This window comes from Theobroma umbraticum, unplaced genomic scaffold (genome assembly GCF_002168275.2).
Source record: "Theobroma umbraticum cultivar Fairchild unplaced genomic scaffold, ASM216827v3 scaffold_50.0, whole genome shotgun sequence".
In the NCBI taxonomy this organism is placed as follows: domain Eukaryota; kingdom Viridiplantae; phylum Streptophyta; class Magnoliopsida; order Malvales; family Malvaceae; genus Theobroma; species Theobroma umbraticum.
Window position 1 is genome coordinate 2,846,473 of NW_018397261.1, and position 20,513 is coordinate 2,866,985.

The 20,513-nt window shown below is 33.5% G+C and overlaps 2 protein-coding genes and 1 pseudogene across 3 annotated transcripts; 2 read left to right on the plus strand and 1 right to left on the minus strand.

Annotated features, from left to right (window-relative positions):
* The first annotated feature begins 6,305 nt into the window (after positions 1–6,305).
* Positions 6,306–8,208, plus strand: UGT89B1 (UDP-glucosyl transferase 89B1). Its single transcript, XM_021430742.1, has one exon. It carries the CDS (start codon positions 6,574–6,576, stop codon positions 8,032–8,034), a length of 1,461 nt encoding a protein of 486 aa, XP_021286417.1. The 5' UTR covers positions 6,306–6,573; the 3' UTR covers positions 8,035–8,208.
* Positions 8,209–11,635: 3,427 nt separating this feature from the next.
* Positions 11,636–16,280, plus strand: LOC110418157 (uncharacterized). Of its 2 annotated transcripts, XR_002445365.2 has the most exons (3): positions 11,636–11,952; positions 12,574–14,346; positions 15,728–16,280. XR_002445365.2 is itself a non-coding variant. In XM_021430800.2 (2 exons), exons 1-2 carry the CDS (start codon positions 11,686–11,688, stop codon positions 13,570–13,572), a joined length of 1,266 nt encoding a protein of 421 aa, XP_021286475.1. In that variant the 5' UTR covers positions 11,636–11,685; the 3' UTR covers positions 13,573–14,557. The 2 variants fall into 2 exon arrangements, 1 of the variants encoding a protein (XP_021286475.1); XM_021430800.2 differs by lacking the exon at positions 15,728–16,280 and having other exon boundaries at positions 12,574–14,557.
* Positions 16,281–18,036: 1,756 nt separating this feature from the next.
* On the minus strand, positions 18,037–20,056 carry LOC110418251 (flavonol 3-O-glucosyltransferase UGT89B1 pseudogene; annotated as a pseudogene).
* Positions 20,057–20,513: the final 457 nt, after the last annotated feature.

A 20,513-nucleotide genomic window follows, 5' to 3' on the forward strand; every position in this document is an offset into this window, starting at 1 on the left:
AATAAAATAAACTCTACACAGATAATTCCCTCACTTAATGAATGTTAAGGCAACATATATTTTTTTGAAATTTATTTTTTAATATAAAATGGCCATTAGGCTAAAAGTTAAGATTTGTTTCCTAAATTAAGACCAATTGTCAACTAAATCAAATTATAAGCATTTCAATGTTCATTTTAATTCAGCGATTAATAATTTTTAGTTGAGAGAAGAAATCAAGTATCATTAGAAAGACTTGAAAAAAACTCTCTAATTAATTAAAAAGTGAATCTATGTTCTCATTAAATTATCACTAAATGAAGGTTGCCAATTAGGCAATCTTAATTGGTCAGAAGTAATCTATTAGAACTTTATCAGTAGAATACTTTGTCTCGCTAAACGATGGTTACAAATCAAGCAGGTCAATTGCCTTAACCATGGTAAAATTAATTACCATATTTTTTCTAACAATTTAGTACGAATTCACCTAATTGTGGTAATTAGAACAAAATTAATAGAAATAAGAGTGATGTGTAATTTTTTGAATTTACAAAGAGCCTTGTAAGAATTTAATAAAGTTAAAATTTATGATTTCGAATTCATACTGATCTAAAAATATCTAACTAGGGCACTAAATTATACTAAAAAATCAATCAAGTACTTAACTTTTATTGCGATTAATTAAATTTTTAAATTTTAATTTTAAATTAAATAAATCTTTCATTAATTATTAATTAACTTCCATTGATCAACATCATTTATCACGTTGTCATGTGGTTTTGATAACTTTAATATCACGTAGTAAATTATATGAAATAAAAGTTACCATTTAGAAATTATGTATTTCCTCATTACGTGTCAAAAAATAATTGAGTAATGAATTTGAAAAAAAAAAAAAAAAAAACAGGAAACATCAAACTAAATCTTTATTATCATATTATTTGATTCTGTCTCGTGAAATGATGGATGCAATTTATTTATATTTTGGTGTCGGGTGATGCACCATATTTTGTCTACTCTTCTCTCTTTTTTATAAAACAGATAATTATGTATTAATAAATGTCACCAATAATATACACATTATATGTTTTGAACAGCAAGATAGACTACCGTTTTCCCTGACGAAAGTATTCATGAACGACTGCACAAGTCTGTTAGCCATGAAAAAAGAAAAAAAGCACCTTCACCCAAGTCCTAGTATCTGACGGTAAGGAATTCAGCCCAGAAGCTCGATCATCTTTGGAACAAGCCATGTGTGCTTATCATTGATATTGATTGAATCTGTGAAACAGAAAGACAGAGAGAAATGAGATGACAAAATCTAATAAGGCATCTTGTGCATCCAAGAACAAATCTGCGTATCACATACACACACAACATAATAATCATAAGATGAATACATAATAAATTAAACCACGGCTATTTTTCCACAATATATTATTTTACGTACCTTCAAACATGACACACATCTAAAATAGCAATATTTCTGCAAATTTCGAGTTCAAGGCTAAAAAGCAAATACATTTTATTGGTATCTGATAATACAATGAAAACAGATAAGAGATTTTCCTGATCATCGATGGCAATGTCATAAAATGTCTTTATGAAATAGGTCATCACAGATGGGCCCCGTTCTAGGAAACTAACATGTCTACTTAATACTGAAGAGTGAGATATTTGAACTCGTAATCTTTCCCCTAAGGAAGAATAGGAGCTGACAAGTAAGATTCTTGACTGCTAAAAGCTCTTGCAAAACAGTATTGAAACTTCTCAGCGAATCCTTTCCTTCTGTATCGGTATAGACTTATCATTTGGCTACTTACAATATAGTATACTACTATATAAGAATATCAACTCACAAGGAACAGCTACCTAGTGAAGAGATTGCAGAACAAACGATCAGTCAAATAAGGTCATTACAATGAATTGGCTTGCATGGTTGGAGGGTGTGGTCTCCACCAGCACCATGGTCTACTCAGCCACCATAGCCAACCAACTCTCTAGATTTATTTATATATATAAAGAACAAAGCTCATTGTCCCAAATTACTTAGGTAGAACGCTTTATGGCTGTCATTAAGTTTCATTGCAAAGGGAAACTACAGGTTAATGGCAATGCAAGGTACATTTGGGTGCAAGATTTATTCGCTCTACAAACTGCTAATTCTTTCCCAATCTTAAATAAGCTGTTTCGAAATGAACTAGAAACCAAAAACAAAACCAAACTGCTCGGATGAGAATAGATTCTATAGTAGATGATTTTTCGTTTTCAAGCAATCACATAAAGTTGCTTACTCAAACTGGTGGCTTTGAAGATGATACTGCTGAATGCATTTTTAACAACATTTGTTGCACACGCATGGTCAACATTTGATCAAAATGCTGATGAATTTTCTCCTCAATACGTTGGTCGATTCGCTCTCGGTTATTTTGCTCAATGATTTGCTTCATGTGATCCTCCAATCTAACCCTTTTTTCCTGCTCATCCTCTATCTTTTGTTGTAGACTATGCACCAATTGCTCTAATTCTGTTACCCTAGCCCTGGTGCGACCCTTCCCACTCTTTTTGCCACAAAGATGAGGTGACAAATGATGACCTCTTTCACTTGGACCATTGGCTTCATCCACAATTCTCCTTCCAGCGAGAAAAGGAGGTGACAAATAGTTAGGGAGTGAAGAGAAACTTGGATTATGATGTCCAACCTCAGGGATATTTGATTCCCTTGCAACACCAAAATATGGAACGCTCGTCTCCACAGGTAATTTCACATTAAAGTTTCCAGATATCTTTTGATTGTCAATAGCAATATTAACTTTAATTTTGTCATGGTTAGACCTAGAAAGAGCACAGCCATAACAAAACCAAGCACCGCCAGCAAGTACAGTCGCACTGAAGCCAACACAATAAGTATGAAAAGCTGAATCACAGATATCACAAAGTAGCCGACGGTTACTTTCATCAGCTATACCATGGCAAACGCGGCATTTAATTTCTTCATCAGGATTAAGTAGCCCAGATGTTGCATTTCCAAAGGGATGGTTAGCCTACAATGGTAACAAATATCAATTCATCTCAACATGCACGTAAAAGTAATCATAGAAATGATAAAATTGTAATACTTATAAAAAATAATTTTCTAAGTAATTATAAATGACATCATTTATGAATAGTTACATAATTTATAAACGTGTAAATGACATCATTTACGAATAGTTAGATAATTTATGAATAGTCAGATAATTAATAGCGTTTAATTATGACTTTTTTATTAATAAGAGTGAAAAATTAATCCATTCGGACATTTGTTATTTAAATATTTAATTTAATAATAAATGCATGTATCTCTTGTTCAAATAGTTATGATTCGAATCTATTTTCATCCTAATAAAATGATAATTGCTATGAGTGAGGCAATCTTAAAAAAAAAAGCTCTATGCAAATTAAACTCAAAAATAAAAACAATAATTAGCATTAATAATCAATTTCTTAAAATTAAACACGGGGTATGAGAAAATAATTAAAACGTGACCTGATTTCCTTGAGGGACGTTAACGAAGCGTTTGGAAGCAAAGACAACGTTCTTCTGTGGTCCATAGATGGTGGTAAAGGTGAGCTTGCAGATAGGGCAAAAAGACTTCACCTTGGCCCACTTTACGATGCAAACGAAGCAGAAGGTATGGTCGCAACAATCGATTGTGCCCCTGATTGCTGTTTGCCCGTCGTTTGATAAGCATACTCCGCAGAGAAAGGAATCTAACTCATCGCCGTTCGTTGATCGCCATCGTCCATGTTCTCGGAGAATGACTGGTTCAAGTTTAAGCATTGGGATTTCGAGGGTTTTGTTTGCTGAATCGCCCGCCATTTCGCGTCTGAATTCGTTGCCTTTTCCTCATGTTGGTCAGCTCACTCCTCATCTTATAGCACTTGTTGTGTCAGAAATGGAAAAAAGAAATAGTACAAAATAAGAAATGTTATTATGAGTGTTTTAATATTTAATTGGTAAAAATAATTGTAGAATAAATAAATAATAAAACGATAAAATTCTCTTTCATTAAAAATAAACTACTCATTAGTCATTACCATAATTTAGTAAATTTTATATAAAAAATACAACATAACTCTTTATTATAATTGTATGTTTTAATAAAAAAATTTTAATTTTTTTAATTATCATTCAATTTTAAAATTTTAATATTTTATTATTAAAATATTATTACAATTTTTTTCTCTATTTTCATTTTTCTTTCTTTTTATTTCTATTGTTATTCAAATTTTAAAATATTAATTCTTAATATAATTTTTTATTATAATTTATTTTATTATTTGTCCATTTTTTTCTCATAAGCCGTTGATGTTATAAGGCATCGATCTTGCGGTGGCCAATATCAAATTGGCACTCTAAAAACATCGGTGATTTCTTTGACAGTCGACAAAGAAAAACTTAGTGGTAGAAGATGACAGTAGCCGTGGAGGAGGATGGTTGCATGAAGCTTGCTTTGAGAAAGAAGGGTGAGAGGCGTGTACAGAAGAGAGAGAAGCGGAAAAGGAAAATGATTTTAAAAATTCTTTTATAATGTAGGGTTAGTAGTTTTATAAACAAGTAAAGGTATTTTTGTTTAAAATTTTAAACTGTATTTCACAAGACTCAAAATAGTAAATATCAAAGGAGATGTGATAACATACATTTTGAGATTTTAAAAAATAGTTCTTAAAATAATGAGGGAAACTCATTTCCTCCCACCAAAGTCCTTATAATATTAAAAATATAGATTACTCAGACAACAAGCAAGGCCTTGGACTTTAACCTATTGGGCTGGTCCGAAATTAATTTGTCATTCAAAAGATTAAAAAATAATCTCATTATAATTTTGACTTTATTCTCAAAAGGTGTTTTTTTTTTCATTTTTGGTAAAATAGAATTTCATTGTAAAAAGGATTATATTTCATTCATATGCTTCTCAATTGTAGTGGCAAGTTGGAAGCATCCCAATTTCCGTTTTAATATTCAAAAATGCACATGCTGTAATTGTACTCTAAGAGGTAAAAAGGCTATTGGCCATCTTGCCTGGGATTTAAAGCATGATAGCGAGGACAATGAGTGTAAGTAGAGTGGAACCTTTGTCCAACCCACAGCACTTGCTGTTTGTGACTCGGCACCGAGACCAATAGCTTCAGCCAAAAATAGGATCCAAACCACTACATTTATCAAAACAGCGACCCAAGTTTACGAGTTTATAATTTATAAATACTCGTTAACTCAAATCAAGTAAGTTGATACTGTAGTTGATCGGAAAAAGACAAATGGCTCCTACGTTTCTATCTTTTCTATCGTAACAAGCTCATTATTGTACTTTTGTATCCTCTAATTTGCTCATGTTTCTTAGTTTTGAAAATCAGGGTGCGACTCAAATTTGCGCGGCTTTAACTTGAGGCCATTTTTCATGGCCCGCAACTAAGTTGGAGCCCTGACTTTAAAAAACACACGAGGCATGGTTTAATATCATAATTTATGAGATTTTGTTTTAATTTTATATTTAATTTATTTATCTTTTTGGTTCATATTTTATATGAGATATTATACTTAGTTATGATTATAATTTTTATTTATAAATGTGACTCCGTCAAAAAAACATTTTGCTTGAGACTTTGAGTTTTATAGTGTTTTGCTCATGTACAAACGAAACAAGTTCTACTTTCAACCAAATTATTATTTGAATAAACGAAGCATGCATTTAATTACTTACCTTGTTGCCATTTTTTTGCTGATTTTAATAGCCACATAATCTCAATTTTGATATATTTTTTTAAAATATTATAAAATTCTGAATTCTGATCTTTTCAAAACATATTCTTTACAAATTTAATGTTATATAATACTTTAAAAAAATAATAATCAAAATTAAATTCATATCAACTACAAAAAGTTACTAAAGGACACATATAATAAGACGAATACAGTACTTGTCTACTCTACCCAAGTCAGATTCCAAATCCACCTAATCAGATTGACTATCAGAACCATTTTGTTTTTCTGGATACAAATCTACAATTACTATGCTAATTCTACTTTCATTTTCTGGCAATGAAAACAGTGATGAATATTATATGCCTACATTTACTTTAGTATTGTACCTACGCAAGTTTACTGTTATGACTTTTTTTATTAAAAAAATTATAAATGTGAAAAAAATAAAAATAGAAAAATATTGGATGTCGGAAAGTAAAGTATTTTATCAAACTATGACACGTGTCGTATCAATATTATATTTTAAAAAATAAAATATTAATATTTTATTTTTAAAATATAATATTTTATTAATGAGAAGGCAAAATTTGATGATCGGCCTTTTAATACAGCAAATATTAATTAAAAAATAAACCCATACGTCTCGATCCTTGGGCAGGCATATTGCAGCGTACTTTAAGCACAACAAAGTCCATTGACGTCATTAAAAGAAGAGTCTGCTGGCCTTCCGTCATTTCTCTTCAAACTTATTCAGTCTCTGTGCTGGTTAGCCAAAAGTTTTTCAGATACGTTTTCAGATTCGCATTCCTTGTTAATCCTCCAAGCAATTATATTCCTAGTTCCTACCCATGGCAATATTAGGCAGAAATGCACACGTCCTAGTATTCCCCTACCCAGCACAAGGCCACATGATTCCTCTCTTAGACCTCACCCATCACTTAGCCACCGCCTCTGATCTGACCATCACCATATTAGTCACCCCGAAGAACCTCCCCTTGTTGACCCAACTCCTCTCTTCCCACCCTCAAATCAAAACTCTGGTCCTCCCCTTCCCGCCCCACGCTTCCATTCCCTCCGACGTCGAGAACTGCAAAGACCTACCTCAAGGCTGTTCCACCGCCTTGATTCATGCCCTTGGTCAGCTCTATCACCCTTTGTTGTCATGGTTCGAATCCCACCCTTCACCTCCTTCAGCCATTGTCTCCGACATGTTCTTGGGATGGACTCAACGTTTGGCTTCCCGTCTAGGGATTAAACGAATTGTTTTTTCCCCTTCTGGCGCCACGGCATTGTCTGTTTTGTATTCCCTGTGGCTCGATCTCCCTAAGCTGGATGATCCTCAAGAACCGACGGCTGTCATTTCGTTTGATAAAATTCCGAAATGTCCAAAGTACCCTTGGTGGAAAATCTCTCCTACTTATCGCGCGTGCGTTGGGGGCGACCCCGCTGGAGAATTTATCAAAGATGGGTTTATTGCGAACATCAAAAGTTGGGGTCTAATTATTAACTCTTTTGCTGAACTAGAAGGGCCTTATTTCGACCATTTGAAGAAAGTGATGGGCTCTGATCATGTGTGGGCTGTGGGGCCCTTGCACCGTCTCCATGTTAACAACAGTTCTTCTCTTACTTGCCCCGTAAGTAGGAGTGGGCCCAGCTCGATCTCGGTGGATGGCTTGTTGACGTGGCTAGACACATGTGAGGAAGGCGAGGTGGTCTACGTTTGCTTCGGAAGTCAAGTCGTGTTGACCAATGATCAAATGGCAGCCGTTGCGTCGGCGATGGAGAATAGTGGGGTCCGTTTCATATGGTGCGTTAAGGAACCCACGGAGGGACACGTGGAGGGAAAATACGGCATGATTCCAAACGGGTTCGAAGATCGCGTGGCTAGTAAGGGACATGTAATCAGAGGGTGGGCCCCGCAAGTTGCCATACTGTGTCACCGAGCGGTGGGCACGTTCTTGACTCATTGCGGGTGGAACTCGGTCTTGGAAGCTGTGGTGGCTGGTGTGACCATGCTAACGTGGCCCTTCGGTGCTGACCAATTTGTGGACGATACTTTATTGGTTGATGAGATAAGGGTGGCTAAGAGGGCGTGTGAGGGTGCGCAAACTGTGCCAAACTCAGACGAGTTGGCACGAGTGGTGGCAGAATCAGTGAGCAATAAGAACAGCTTAGAGAGAGAAGGAGTGATACAATTGAGAAAGGCAGCAGTAGAGGCAATTAAAGAAGGTGGCAGCTCGGCTAAGGATTTGGAGGAATTGGTAAAGCATCTATGTTCAACGGAATTAGATGCAAATTCTGACATGTAAACTGTCTTTAAGCTTGAAGAAAAGAATAAAGAAATGGAAGTGTGTTTTTGGTTTTGGAACACCTTTTAAATGGCTGGCTTGTAGATGGAGCATGTAATGTAAGAATTTATGCTCCATATCTCTGCGTTATAATTAGAATATTATTATTATGATTATGCTTACCAGTTTTTCTTACAGAGGCGTATTCGTTGTTATCTTTCTTTGTTTTCTTTGATAGAAAAAAATGTGTTATTTGTTCGAAATTTACTTCATTTTCTGTTTAGCCAAATTAAAGCTTAGATTGCTGTTAGGATTGTCCTTTTGTTGCAGGGAGCATGCGAGTCGTTACTTTCTTGGAACGATGCAGCATTACTTTTATGTCCTTAGGCTGTTTTGCTTGAAAATTCAAGGGCACGTGGGTTAAGTTTCTTTGCCAAACCAAACGGACATCTACTGCAACAGCAATTATATTGTCCCAACTCCGAACTCCCATGTGCACTGTGGCAGGCAGCAGCTTAAGGTCCTTTCACTCATTCGGAACTCAACAGCCTCCTTCTGTTGGGTTTTTGTTTTAACAGAGCCAAAATGTATATAAGAGGTTAAAAAAGGAGATTCAAATTTGTGTGTTTTTAAAATGTGAAAATGCGTATGTGCTATTCAACTAAATTTACATGCGCTATCATAGGTAAGAGTTCAAAGTAAGCCTTGTTTTGGATAACCTTTTCACTAAGTTGTTCTTTTAGAATTTTTATTTAATAAATGATCATTTCTCTTAATCTTTATTTACTTATTGAATTGAATATGAAATATATCAAAGTTGGCTTTCAATCGGTCAGGACACTTATACTTTCCCTCTATAATGCACATTGCTAGTTATGGTATTATTAGTATGTGTGATTTATAATTCCACAAGTGTACAAATAACACAAATATTCATGTGTCGATAGTATATATAAGGCATATTATTACTTAAAAAAATTCTTATATTGTTAAATAATTTTAAATAACTTTTTATTTTTTAAATTATATTCGATTAAATTTTTATATTTTTATTTTGATTTAAATAAGTTATTTTAACAAATAGTTAATTAATTATTATTAACAAAAATATCACTTGTCATTTTATACCATATGATGTTGGCATAACATGCTAAACTATCATAGTCATTTTATGTCACATGGTCACAGACATTTCGCCTTCCCGTTAGCGTTACATGATATAAAAATAACAAATAATATTTTAATTAATTATAGTTAATAAACTATTAATCATAAAAGTTTATTTAATCTAGAATAAAAGTTGTTAGCTCCATATATAGTTTTCAAATTGATTCCATATTTTGAAATGACAAACAAAAATTATCAAATTTTTATCTAAGTCTTGGAATATCAAGTCTAGACATTCCCTAATACTTTCAAATGAGTTTAAGAACAAAACAATGAAACAGGATGAAAAATAAAATGATTCAAAAGAATGGAGTCAAAAAAACCCTTTTTAATTTAAAATGAAATCAAGGAAACCTTGTTCAAAATAATGGAACCAGGGAAAGCCCTATTCAGTTTTACAATAAAATATAAAAGGGCAATTTATAAAGATAGTCTATCTTAAACCTACTTATAACGCAAGTAATTAAATAAAGAAGCATTTTAATTTTAGATTTTCTTAGAGTGCAAGAAAAATAAATATCTTATAAGCTAGACTTTTGTGTAAGCAAAACAATCAACAAGTAAGGAAAACTTAAATATGAAAAGTATTCTAATTGTCTTCGAATACTTTACTTTGTTGCTACTCTTCTTAGTAGCTATTGGATCCCTTCATGCAGGTTATCCTGTGCATGTTTATCTGTGTGAATGTGTGCATATGGCTTTCTTGCATGTGTGGCCCATAGCTTAAGTTAATACTCCTTTAAAGGACTTTGAAAAATGCATTCTAGTCTAAATCCATCAATACATGTTCTTCATGTATCGATACATTTGGACAAGTATTGATAAAAATTGAAATTTATCGATACATATTCTTAAGAAAGTCAAAATTTGTAAAGTCAAACTCAATCTATCAATAAATTCTCAAATGTATCGATAGAAATGCAACAGAATACTTACAGCCTCAAAAAAATCGATATATTTTCAACAGAATACTTACTGCCTCAAAAATATTTATATATTAGTAAATGTATTGATATATTTCCAACTTAATGTTCAAGTCCTTGTAGCGAAATTAAAAAGTATTGATACATGCCAGAATGTATCGATATATTATAGTGGGAATTCAAACATAAAAGAGGCAATATATCAATACATTCACACATGTATTGATGCAATATAACTGTTAGAGCTTAGAATGAAAAGAAAAACGACTATTTTCACATTTAATGCACTTCTAACTACTTTTGAAACTTCACCAACTATAAATACAAGCTTGCATAGTATTTATAAAGGTTAGAAGACTTTGAAATACAACTTTAAGAGAATAATTCATCTTAAATCATTTAATACTTATTGTACTTCTTTTATTGCATTTAAGTCTTCTATTCTATTATTTAGAGAGCTTTTATTGTTTATCTCCATTCTCACCAAATATTGTACTTAACTTACTATTTAGCCTCTAAAAAGCATCCTAGCTGCACTTTAATCTCTTATTATATTCACTTGAGTAGTTATACTTTAACTAATTAGAAAAGTAAAAATTAAGTGGTTATATCTTAACCAAGATAGAAGGTAGAGTGATTGTACTTTAACCATACAAAGGTATTGTTTTGAAATGTTACACTTGATCTACAAAAAGTATTATATTGAATTCTATTTTAATGATAGATTTAAATTCCTCCGTGAATCTAATGGAGAGAACATAAACAAGGAAACTGAACTTCTATAAAAATTGTTGTGTTAATCCTTCTTCCTTCCTTCGTTACTCTTCCAATTTTATTTTTATTTCCAAATTTACTTATTTTACAAGAATCCAATCGTCTTGCTCATTTTCAAATTGGAAATGTGGCTTAAGAAAACTTTATTTTTTCAAAATTGAAAAAGAATTTTTAAAATTTTAAAAACATTTCAATTCACTCCTCTTAGAATTATTCATATTGAACTTATTACACTAATAAAAGTTCATGAGTTTGATTAAAGGTAATAAAATAATAAAAACTTATTTAAATCCTCTTCACTAGTTCAAGAGTTATTTTAAAAGAAATAAAAATAATATATTTATGTCAAAATAATGCATGAGAATGAAATTGTAATAATATCATTTAATAAAATTGAAAAACTGCCCCTAAAAAGATTTTTGATAAGCCTCTTATCAATGACATATTGAAAAGTCATACTCACAAGGAAAAGGTTATACCAATATAAAAAAGTATTAGAATATTGATATAACTTGATTAAACATAAAGCACAATAATGTATGAATAAAATTATATTTTATTATTGTATAAATTTTTTTATCAAGTTAATCTGTAATTCACTAATACATTCTATTATAATTGAATTATACCTACTTTTGAGATTTCTAATTCCAGCATGAGTACATGATTATCTCCTCAATTTTATTTTTATTTTAATAGAAGAGAGTTAAAGACTACTCCAACAACCAAACACCCCCCATTTCGACCACTGTGCCAACGAAACCAAAGTTCCGAGTAAAAAAAGAGAAAAGACTGGAAAGAAATAGAAATGGCGTTGGTTCGCAAAGGTTTAGTATCCGTGGCTAAAAGAGGTTTAAGCCCTCAAATTACGCTAATCCCTTTCAAATCTCAACGTTTGTTCTGCAACGAGCCATCGTCTTCCAATCCTCTTCTCAAGAAACTGCTTCAGGTGCCCAGCTCATTAATCAAGACTACGCTTGATTCTGATGATCGTTTCGCCCTACGAAATTCGGCATTTCCCTGGGATGCCCTTGTCGCCGGTCTCCCATCTTTGTCATCTGAGAAGGCTCAGCTGGTAAAAGCCGAAAATTGTCTTTTAAGTTCTTTCTAATATTACTGAAATTTGCAATGCCTTGTCTGGCTGCTAAGACTTTTGGGCTTTAATGGAAGAACGTAAATTATTGAAGATTTGCAGTTTTCATTTATGTTTAGAAGTTTGCTCTCGCTAACCATATGTATCCGGGTTTGATTTTATTTATTTCCCTTGGAATTAAAATTTTAGAAATGTAAGGTTTTGAATTCAAAGGAATGGATTTGATTGCTCTATTTTTCATCTTATGCCACTGTTACCATTAGCCAGCAGTTTACATTCGACTGCAAATGTAATGCTAAAAACAGTAAATAGTATGGTAATAAATCTTAAATGCTATGCATGTTGCCTCTTGCTTTTCCCATTGAACTGATTTTTTACGGGAAAAAAACAATATAATGTACCTTTGCTTGTATTTTAATTATTTTCTTTATTTCGTGAGCATTTTTTTTGGACATTTTTCCTGTTACAGCAATTTTACAATAGCAATGCCAAACATTTGAAATGCTGAACCGTAGTTTTTTGTGTTGCAGTTTTTGACTTCAATTCAAACCATACTTTTTTCATTTGCTATGATTTAACTTAGCTTACTATTTGATTGGTCAGGTTTTGGAATGGAAATTAGAGAAAATGTTGAAGGAAAATGAGAGAGATTATGATCAATACTTGAATTTGATGTCTCTCTGTGCAAAGACTCGAAATGTTCCACTTGCAATGCATGTGTTCACTTCAATGGAGGCTCATGGGATTAAACCAACGGCTTCTGTTTTCAATTCCCTTCTACATGCTTGCTTGTGTTTGAATGATGCGATAACAGCATTCAGCTTATTTGAGATAATGGAGAGGTCAGAGGGCTATAAACCAGATTCTGAGACTTATGAGACTTTCATAATTGGCTTTTCAAGTTTGGGAAATGCTGTTGCCATGAAAAGTTGGTATTCAGCAAAAAAAGCTGCAGGTTATTGTGCTACTTTACAAACATATGAATCTCTCATTTCTGGTTGTATCAAATCTGGCGACTTTGATGGTGCCGAAAAATTCTATGAAGAAATAAGGTCGATAGGAATAATGCCTAATGAGCACATATTGGAGAATTTGCTGGAAGGGTTTTGTAGACAGAGAAGGTTTAGGCAAGCTAAAGAGTTATTGAAATCGTTTCTGGATGTTGGGCGGGAAATTAGTGTGAAGATGGCTAAGAAGATTGTGTGTTTGTATTCTGAATACGGGAAGGTAGAAGAAATGGAGGAACTACTTTCAACTGTAGTGGAGTCAGGTCAAGTTGTTGAAGTTATGTTGCAGGTGCACTCTGGAATTATAAGGATGTATGCCACGTTAAATAGATTGGATGATGCAGAATACTCAGTGGGCAGGATGTTGAAACAAGGGTTGGCATTTAGATGCGCTAATGATGTTGAGAAGGTCATCTGCTGTTACTTCAGGAAAGAAGCTTATGATAGGCTAGATATATTTTTGGAACATATTAAGGGTTCTCATAAGCTTTCAAAATCAACTTATGATTTGCTGATTGCTGGATATCGAAGAGCTGGGCTTTCTCAGAGATTAGATTCGGTGATAAAGGACATGGAATTGTCTGGGGTTTTATAGCATCTTAGTTGGAAAGACAGGTTCTTTTGCAAACAGAGTGAAGCCAACAGTCTGCCTTTGGCTTTGACTGTGGCATTTTTGCTCATTTAAGTAGTGATTAAGGATATGCTTCCTGCACAATAATGCCGCAAGTTGCTAGCAGGTTTTCTGGAACCAATCAAATAAAACTGAGCTGATGTTTTCTGGATTGGGACTATTATATGGTGGCTGCTCAATTAATTGCTTGCACCATACATGCAATAGAGCATTGTTTGAAGTTAAATTAAGTCAAAACAGTAATGGGCTTAATAGAGATTAGTGAGTGTGTGATTTGCCAAAGGCAGAGGAAAATATGTTAGAAAATTGGAGACATTTTCTCTTTGGTTGACATCAAACTTTAGGTGCTCATACTGAAATTCTTTGGGGAGATGATCATCCTTTGCTTGAACCAAATCTATGCTTTAGAATAATATATCATCATTGCATTGGACATGTTTCCGTGCATGAGGTTGGATGCATCTGTTTTTAAAGGATGGCCTATACTGACCTTGGAGATGAAGTTGGGCAGTATAAGATAATTACTAGGAGTTAATTGACGAAAGAATTTCAAGATGCCAGGGTAAGCTACGCTGCTCCGGATCCCTCTGCCTCTGCCTCAGCCTCAGCCTCAGCCAAAGTTTTTGAGCCAGGAGATTACAAAAAATGTGCCTATTGTGCGGCTTTTTTAAGAAAACTAGTCTTGATGGATAATAATAGAATGATGATTGATGCTGTGTCGTTATAATTGTTCAGAAAGTAAGTGGTTTTCCTGCTTTTACGATTAAAAAAAGCATTGATCTGTCATTTTCTTCGTTCTGAAATCTCATCACGTGTCATGATTATCATGGGAAGGTTTATTCATTGCTACTTCTAATGCTGGAATGGCGTTTGCATAATCTCTTCTTTTTTACGTAAATTTGTCGTTATGGATTTTAAAATTATTGCAGAGCGTGCTTACATGAGTTGTTCATTATGATAGGAGTAGCATGATTTAATCAATTTTGAATCGTGTTAACTTGATGTTAATATGTTGTGAATTTATATTTGATATATTATCGGTGTGTACTGTTACTGAATTCAATATTATCAAGTTAGAATTTTTTAAAGTAAATAACTATTATTTTGAAAATATTTTATATAATTAAATGATAATATATATGAAAAGGTAAATTAATTTTGTCTTTCTTGTTGATTCTGTTGGAGTGTTAGAGTTGACTTGAATAACACTAAATATTTTCTGTTCAGCTTTTTAGAGTTTGAAGAGCACTTGATCAATTAGATAAAGGGGAGGATGAGAATTTTTTAGAATTACTAAACATCAAGTAAACAAGGGTAAATAAAAGTGGACAATACAATAATATTTATAGTGGTTCGAATTTCTTAATTTATATTTATTACTTTGATATCTTAAAAAAAATTATCTTTTCAAAATAATTTTTGTTTAATAATTAATATAAATAAAAAATAATAAGATAACTCTACAAGCTCTATTCAATTTTAATTTAGTTTTTAATTTCTCTCTATCTCTTTCTCTCTTTCTTTGCTCGTTCTTTCTCTTTTGTCTTTTTATTGTTATTTTTACTTTACTGTCTTTTTTATAACTCAATATTGAAATACATTTCATTTCTCAAAAGAGATTTATGAGCTTAGACAAGGAAGAAAGATGATTACTCACCATCATTATGTGAAATTAAAAAGATTTAATTTTTTGTATTTTTTTATATTATTTAATTATTTATATATTTAATCATTACGTAAAATTTTATATATTGTATTTAACTTTTTATATTTTAAGTATTATAATTTTATATTTAGTATTTTAAGTTTAAATAAAAATAAAATAAAAATATTAAATATTGACTATATTAATTTTTTTTTTCAAGTTTGATTAAAGTATGAATAAGTTGAAAACAAATAATAAATTCTGTTAAAGAAATTGTCTAAATGATTCTCTTACATTTAAGTCACTAAATCTCAATGTTTCAACTTATCAGCAAGAGTAATGTAAATCAAAACGTTTAATATTCAATTTTTAAAAAATTATTGGTTAAGTTTAATATATTAATTTTATAAATTTTTAACTTTTATATTTCTTTGTTTTTGACCCCTAATAAAAATTGACTAAATCCATGAGTAGGGGATTCTGCTGCTGAGGAATGGCTGCTCGGGATGATGAATGTGTATGGTGGTGCGAAGGATGGTGCTGCCGGTGTCATGGATCCGAGGTTCTGTAAATGAAGGTATGCCTTTTATGATGATTTATGGTCGGTTGATGGCTTTAACAATAGGTGACCTTCACCCACACTAGTAGACAAGCCAACCATATAGCTGAGGGGCTTGCCAAAGTTGGGGTCATCAGGCACGGGTATTTCTCATCTCTCTTTTAATGCTTGTCAATTTTTCTATGTTTTTGGATCATCTTGCGGATGCTTTTTCGCCCTTTCCAATCACTGGTTCATGGATCCTTTCTGGCTGGCTTTAGGTTTTGCTAGGGAAATTATGATTTCTCATTCTATGTTTTTGGCTTCTTCTGTTGTCATTGATTGTTGGATGTCGGTATTGTATTGGTTGTCCGTCCCCTGGCCAGTGTTTTACTATGATATTTGTTTGCGTTGAAAGTGCAGAATACTGCAGCCCAAGTGTTCCTAACGATCGGTGTTCCCTCTCTTAGTGCTCCCTTTTCTTGGAAAGTTAGGAGCATCGGTCGGTGCCTTTTTAAAAAAAATATATATATAATAATAATTTTTTAAGTTAATAAAAAATAATATTGTAATTTTTTTATTATTTTTGTTAATGATGTTTACATTTTTTAAATAGAGTGTATTTAAAAAATTACTAAATTTATTTAAAATTTCTATTAAACTTAAAAGTGTGTGAGTATTTTTTTTTTTAAAAAAAAAAACAACTGTTGTTATGTAAACTAAGAACAAGGATGAACAAAATATAAAAGCAGTTCAAGAAGGATTTAAAAAACGTGCTCCTTGCGATTGATGATTAATTGCAAAGAGTTTTTATACATATTACAACTAACCAATACTTGTTCTTTTGCATGATACAAGTGTTTAAAGTTAACCAAGATCATAAACATGCACGGCAACTCCGATCCTAATAGTGGTAGTGTGATGAGCTGTGAATTTGCTAAACAACAAAACAAGCTGAAAACTTGACCACGTGGTTGGTATGTCAGAAAACAGTATGACTGTTTTTTAAAAAGAGAAAAAAAATCAAAAGCTGCTTGCCGCTCTTAGTATAGAGATGTCTAGAAGATTAAAGCCAATTATTGTACAAAAGAAAAAAGTACAGTCCAAAGGAAAATACAAGTTTCTTCAGAGAACATTGCAACAAAATGAAGACAAATATGGAATAACACGTAACGCGACCTGGACATTATTACAAGACTATTAAAACTCGCCAGAAGTTTCTTCCATTGAATATGATGTTAGGGCAACGCATTGTCATGCGCAAAGTATACAAAGAACTAATTTTTCCTGATGTAAATAAAAAGATAATCTAGCTTGTAGTCTTAAGTTGGGAGTAAATGAACCTTTTTGAAAATTGTTTTACTTTTGTTAAGCTCAATCAACTATTATCAAATATAGCTGCAAGCCCCACCTTATATAGATAAAGTAAGTTTTGATATCATAGAAATTTTGAAAGAACAATATAATGCAAAAGTTTTGAGGATAGGACATACAGGATCCAAATATGTGACACTCAAAACAAGTCAGGACTCCTAGCTACCATAACCAACAGTGCCAGGTTGTTACGTTTGAGAAAGAAAGGGGTGGCAATGAAAGGGGCTGTAAGACTTACTGTCCAGCTCACAACAGCTGCCTCTCTCCAAAATCCTTGTGCATGTTGTTCAAATCACTTACGGTGATGATGGGTATCCTCTGCTGGATGGGAGAACAAGATGATTCTCAATTCTCAACCATATAACTCTGGTTAGCACATACTAGATTTGGACATTTTCGTTTGATGTTACCTCTTCTACCTTGAGAAATCCATTTTTTCCCATTTCTTCCATTGGCGTATTTACATGTATAATATTTATCAACTTTCTTAGTTTGAAGAGTTGAAGAAAAACAGATACAAGGGATGAACCTGTTTGTTTCTGTTTTGCCCCTTGGGTGATTTTTGTGGCAAAGGTAAAGAAATGCCATGAGAAGGGAGGAAAAAGATTAGACAATAACGGGTTTTTAGGGAGAGAGAAAAGAAGAAGAAGAAGAAGAAAAAAAAGTGCATTTTAGTGTTTTTATGACCCCCGTGACATGTTTTAGTGTGATGGATGTTTTACATTTTACAAAATTTATTAACGGTGTTAAGAGTTAGACGTTCATTTTCAATATTAATAAATTTACATAAAATTATGCACAAAACAAAACTTTATCCTATATAAAAACTATATATCGTTACTGTATTAAATATATTACAGAAATTGGATCATTGTAATTACGCTTCTTTTCTAGTAAAGGGTGACTTTCGGCAATAATATTTCATGCATAAATAAGTCATATACTTTTGTCGTTATAATTATACTACATCGATTTCCTACTTCGTTTTCAGCTCATTCATCGCTTTAACAAACCCATCCAAATCTTTGTCTGAGCTTCCTCCCTGAACCGCACCTAAGGCCGCTTCGCTCAGCCGCTTCGCTCGAACCCTCTGGTTTGGTCCCATCCAGAGACTCAACCAACACTCGAGCCAAGTTGCTCGACTCGGGAATATTCTGAGTCGACTCACCCACTCGGATCCCAACCCCGAATTGATCAACCAACAACTTAGCATTGGTAAATTGGTCGGCACCCATTGGCCATGTCAGCATAACCACCCCCGCCGCGATCCCTTCCAGCGTGGAATTCCAACCACAGTGAGTCAAAAACGAGCCGACGGCTTGATGCCTGAGAATCGCCACTTGCGGAGCCCAGCCTTTAATTAAAAAGCCCCTCCCCGCTACTCTGTCCTCAAATCCCTCCGGAATCAGGCCCCGATCGCTTGACACCTGACCGTCACTTGGTTCCCTCAAGCACCAAACAAAGTTGACCCCGCTTTTCTCGAGCCCCGCCGCCAATGCATCCATTTGCATATCGTGGTCAACCACATGAACGCTCCCAAAGCACACGTAGACCACCGAATGGTCCTGGTGTACATCCAGCCATGCCAGCAACTCTTGACATGGTACCGAACTAGACCCACCGCGATTAGTTGGGTCCGTGGCATCAACATCACCTTGGGCTGGCATCATTACGGGCCCAACCACCCAAACCCGATCATGGGCCATCTCTTTCTTGATATGGTCAATGTATATGCTCTCCAAGTCAGCGAACGTGTTGAACACCACTCCCCAACTCTCAAGATTAGCACGCCAGTTTTCTCTATAAAATTCCTTGTCTGGGTCCCCATCTTTGCCGTATCTGTAAACATAGAAGACTTGATAACAAGGGTATTTGGAGAATTAGGGATTCCGCGCAGCGACACCGTCTGATTAACGTCATCCGGATCATCGATCCTTGCGGTTCGCGGCACATAAAGATGTTCAAGGAGTAGCAAAAGGAACTGGAGGGTGAGAAGACGACACGTGGAACGCCTAACTCAGAAGCGAGAGTCTGAGTCCAGCCGAGGAAGAAATCGGAGAAAATAGCAACAGGGGGGACGCTTGGTACTGAAACCACTGGAGCAGCAGAGGATAGTGAAGCTCACGCAAGCGGCGCATTCTAGAGAGAAGGCCGGGTTTCGTTGAAGGCTCGGGGGTGGGGAGAACCAGCGGTTGAAGAGAAGATGAAACATGGCCGGAGAGGAGTGGGTTGAGGGATGGAGGTTGTTGGGGTGACCAATACGGTGATGGTTAGACCGCGGGTTAGCAACCGGTCAGTAAGGTCAAGAAAGGGATGATATGGCCCGAGGTTGGAAACGGGTAGAGCAGGATATGTGTACCGGTGTTGGGCATGGCTCGATAGTGGAGACGAATTTGATGGGCTGGCCTGAGTTTATTGAGTAGGTAAGCCGTAAGGCTTTCTTTTATAGCGAGTTACGAACAACGCCATGGTTAGAGCTGTCAACATGAGCCGACTCGATCCAGTCCGGCCTAGCTCTTGTAAGTTAAAAAAATATAAGTTTGATCGGATCAGTTTATTTTTTATATGGGTCATCAAAATTTTAACCCAACTCACTCTTTGTTAGCGCATGGATTGAGTTGAGTCAACTCATTTTTATTTTTATTTTTTAAAAATTAATTTTTATAATTCTATTTGATAAATTTTTTATTAATAAAATTGTTCTATGATTTAATTTATAAATTGAATAATAAAAATATGTTACAAATAAATAAATTACATTAAATATAAAAAAATAAATAAATTACATAATAAAATTTAAATCTTTAATACAAACTACTATCTCATAAACATAAGTATATAACCAAATAATAAAATTTCAAGACTCATTTATATCCTCTTCAATCTTCATTCTCAAGTAAAATATTTAAATCTTGTTTAGACAGCAATAATGTCTCAAGGTCTGAATTATTATCAATTTATCATCTAATATTCATTACCATAAAAAAAAAAGATAATAAGTTTTAATCTAAATTAAAATTTTTAATTTGATAAGTGAAGATTAAAGACATTGAAATATATAAAATAAACAATACTATTCGTAACTAAATTATTAATTTTTCATAATTAAATATATAAAATTATTAAATTAATTAAAATTATTTTTTTAACTCATAGGGTTGACCCTGTCTCAACCCACATCACTCCATTGATTTGATGGGTTGACTCATTTAAACCCGGTTCAAATATGAGTTAAATTTTTTTAACTCAATTCATTTCATATTTAATAAAAAATAGACCGATTTGATGAATTCGACCATTTTGACAGGTGTAGCCATGGTCATTATTACCATCTTTGAAGTAAGGTAT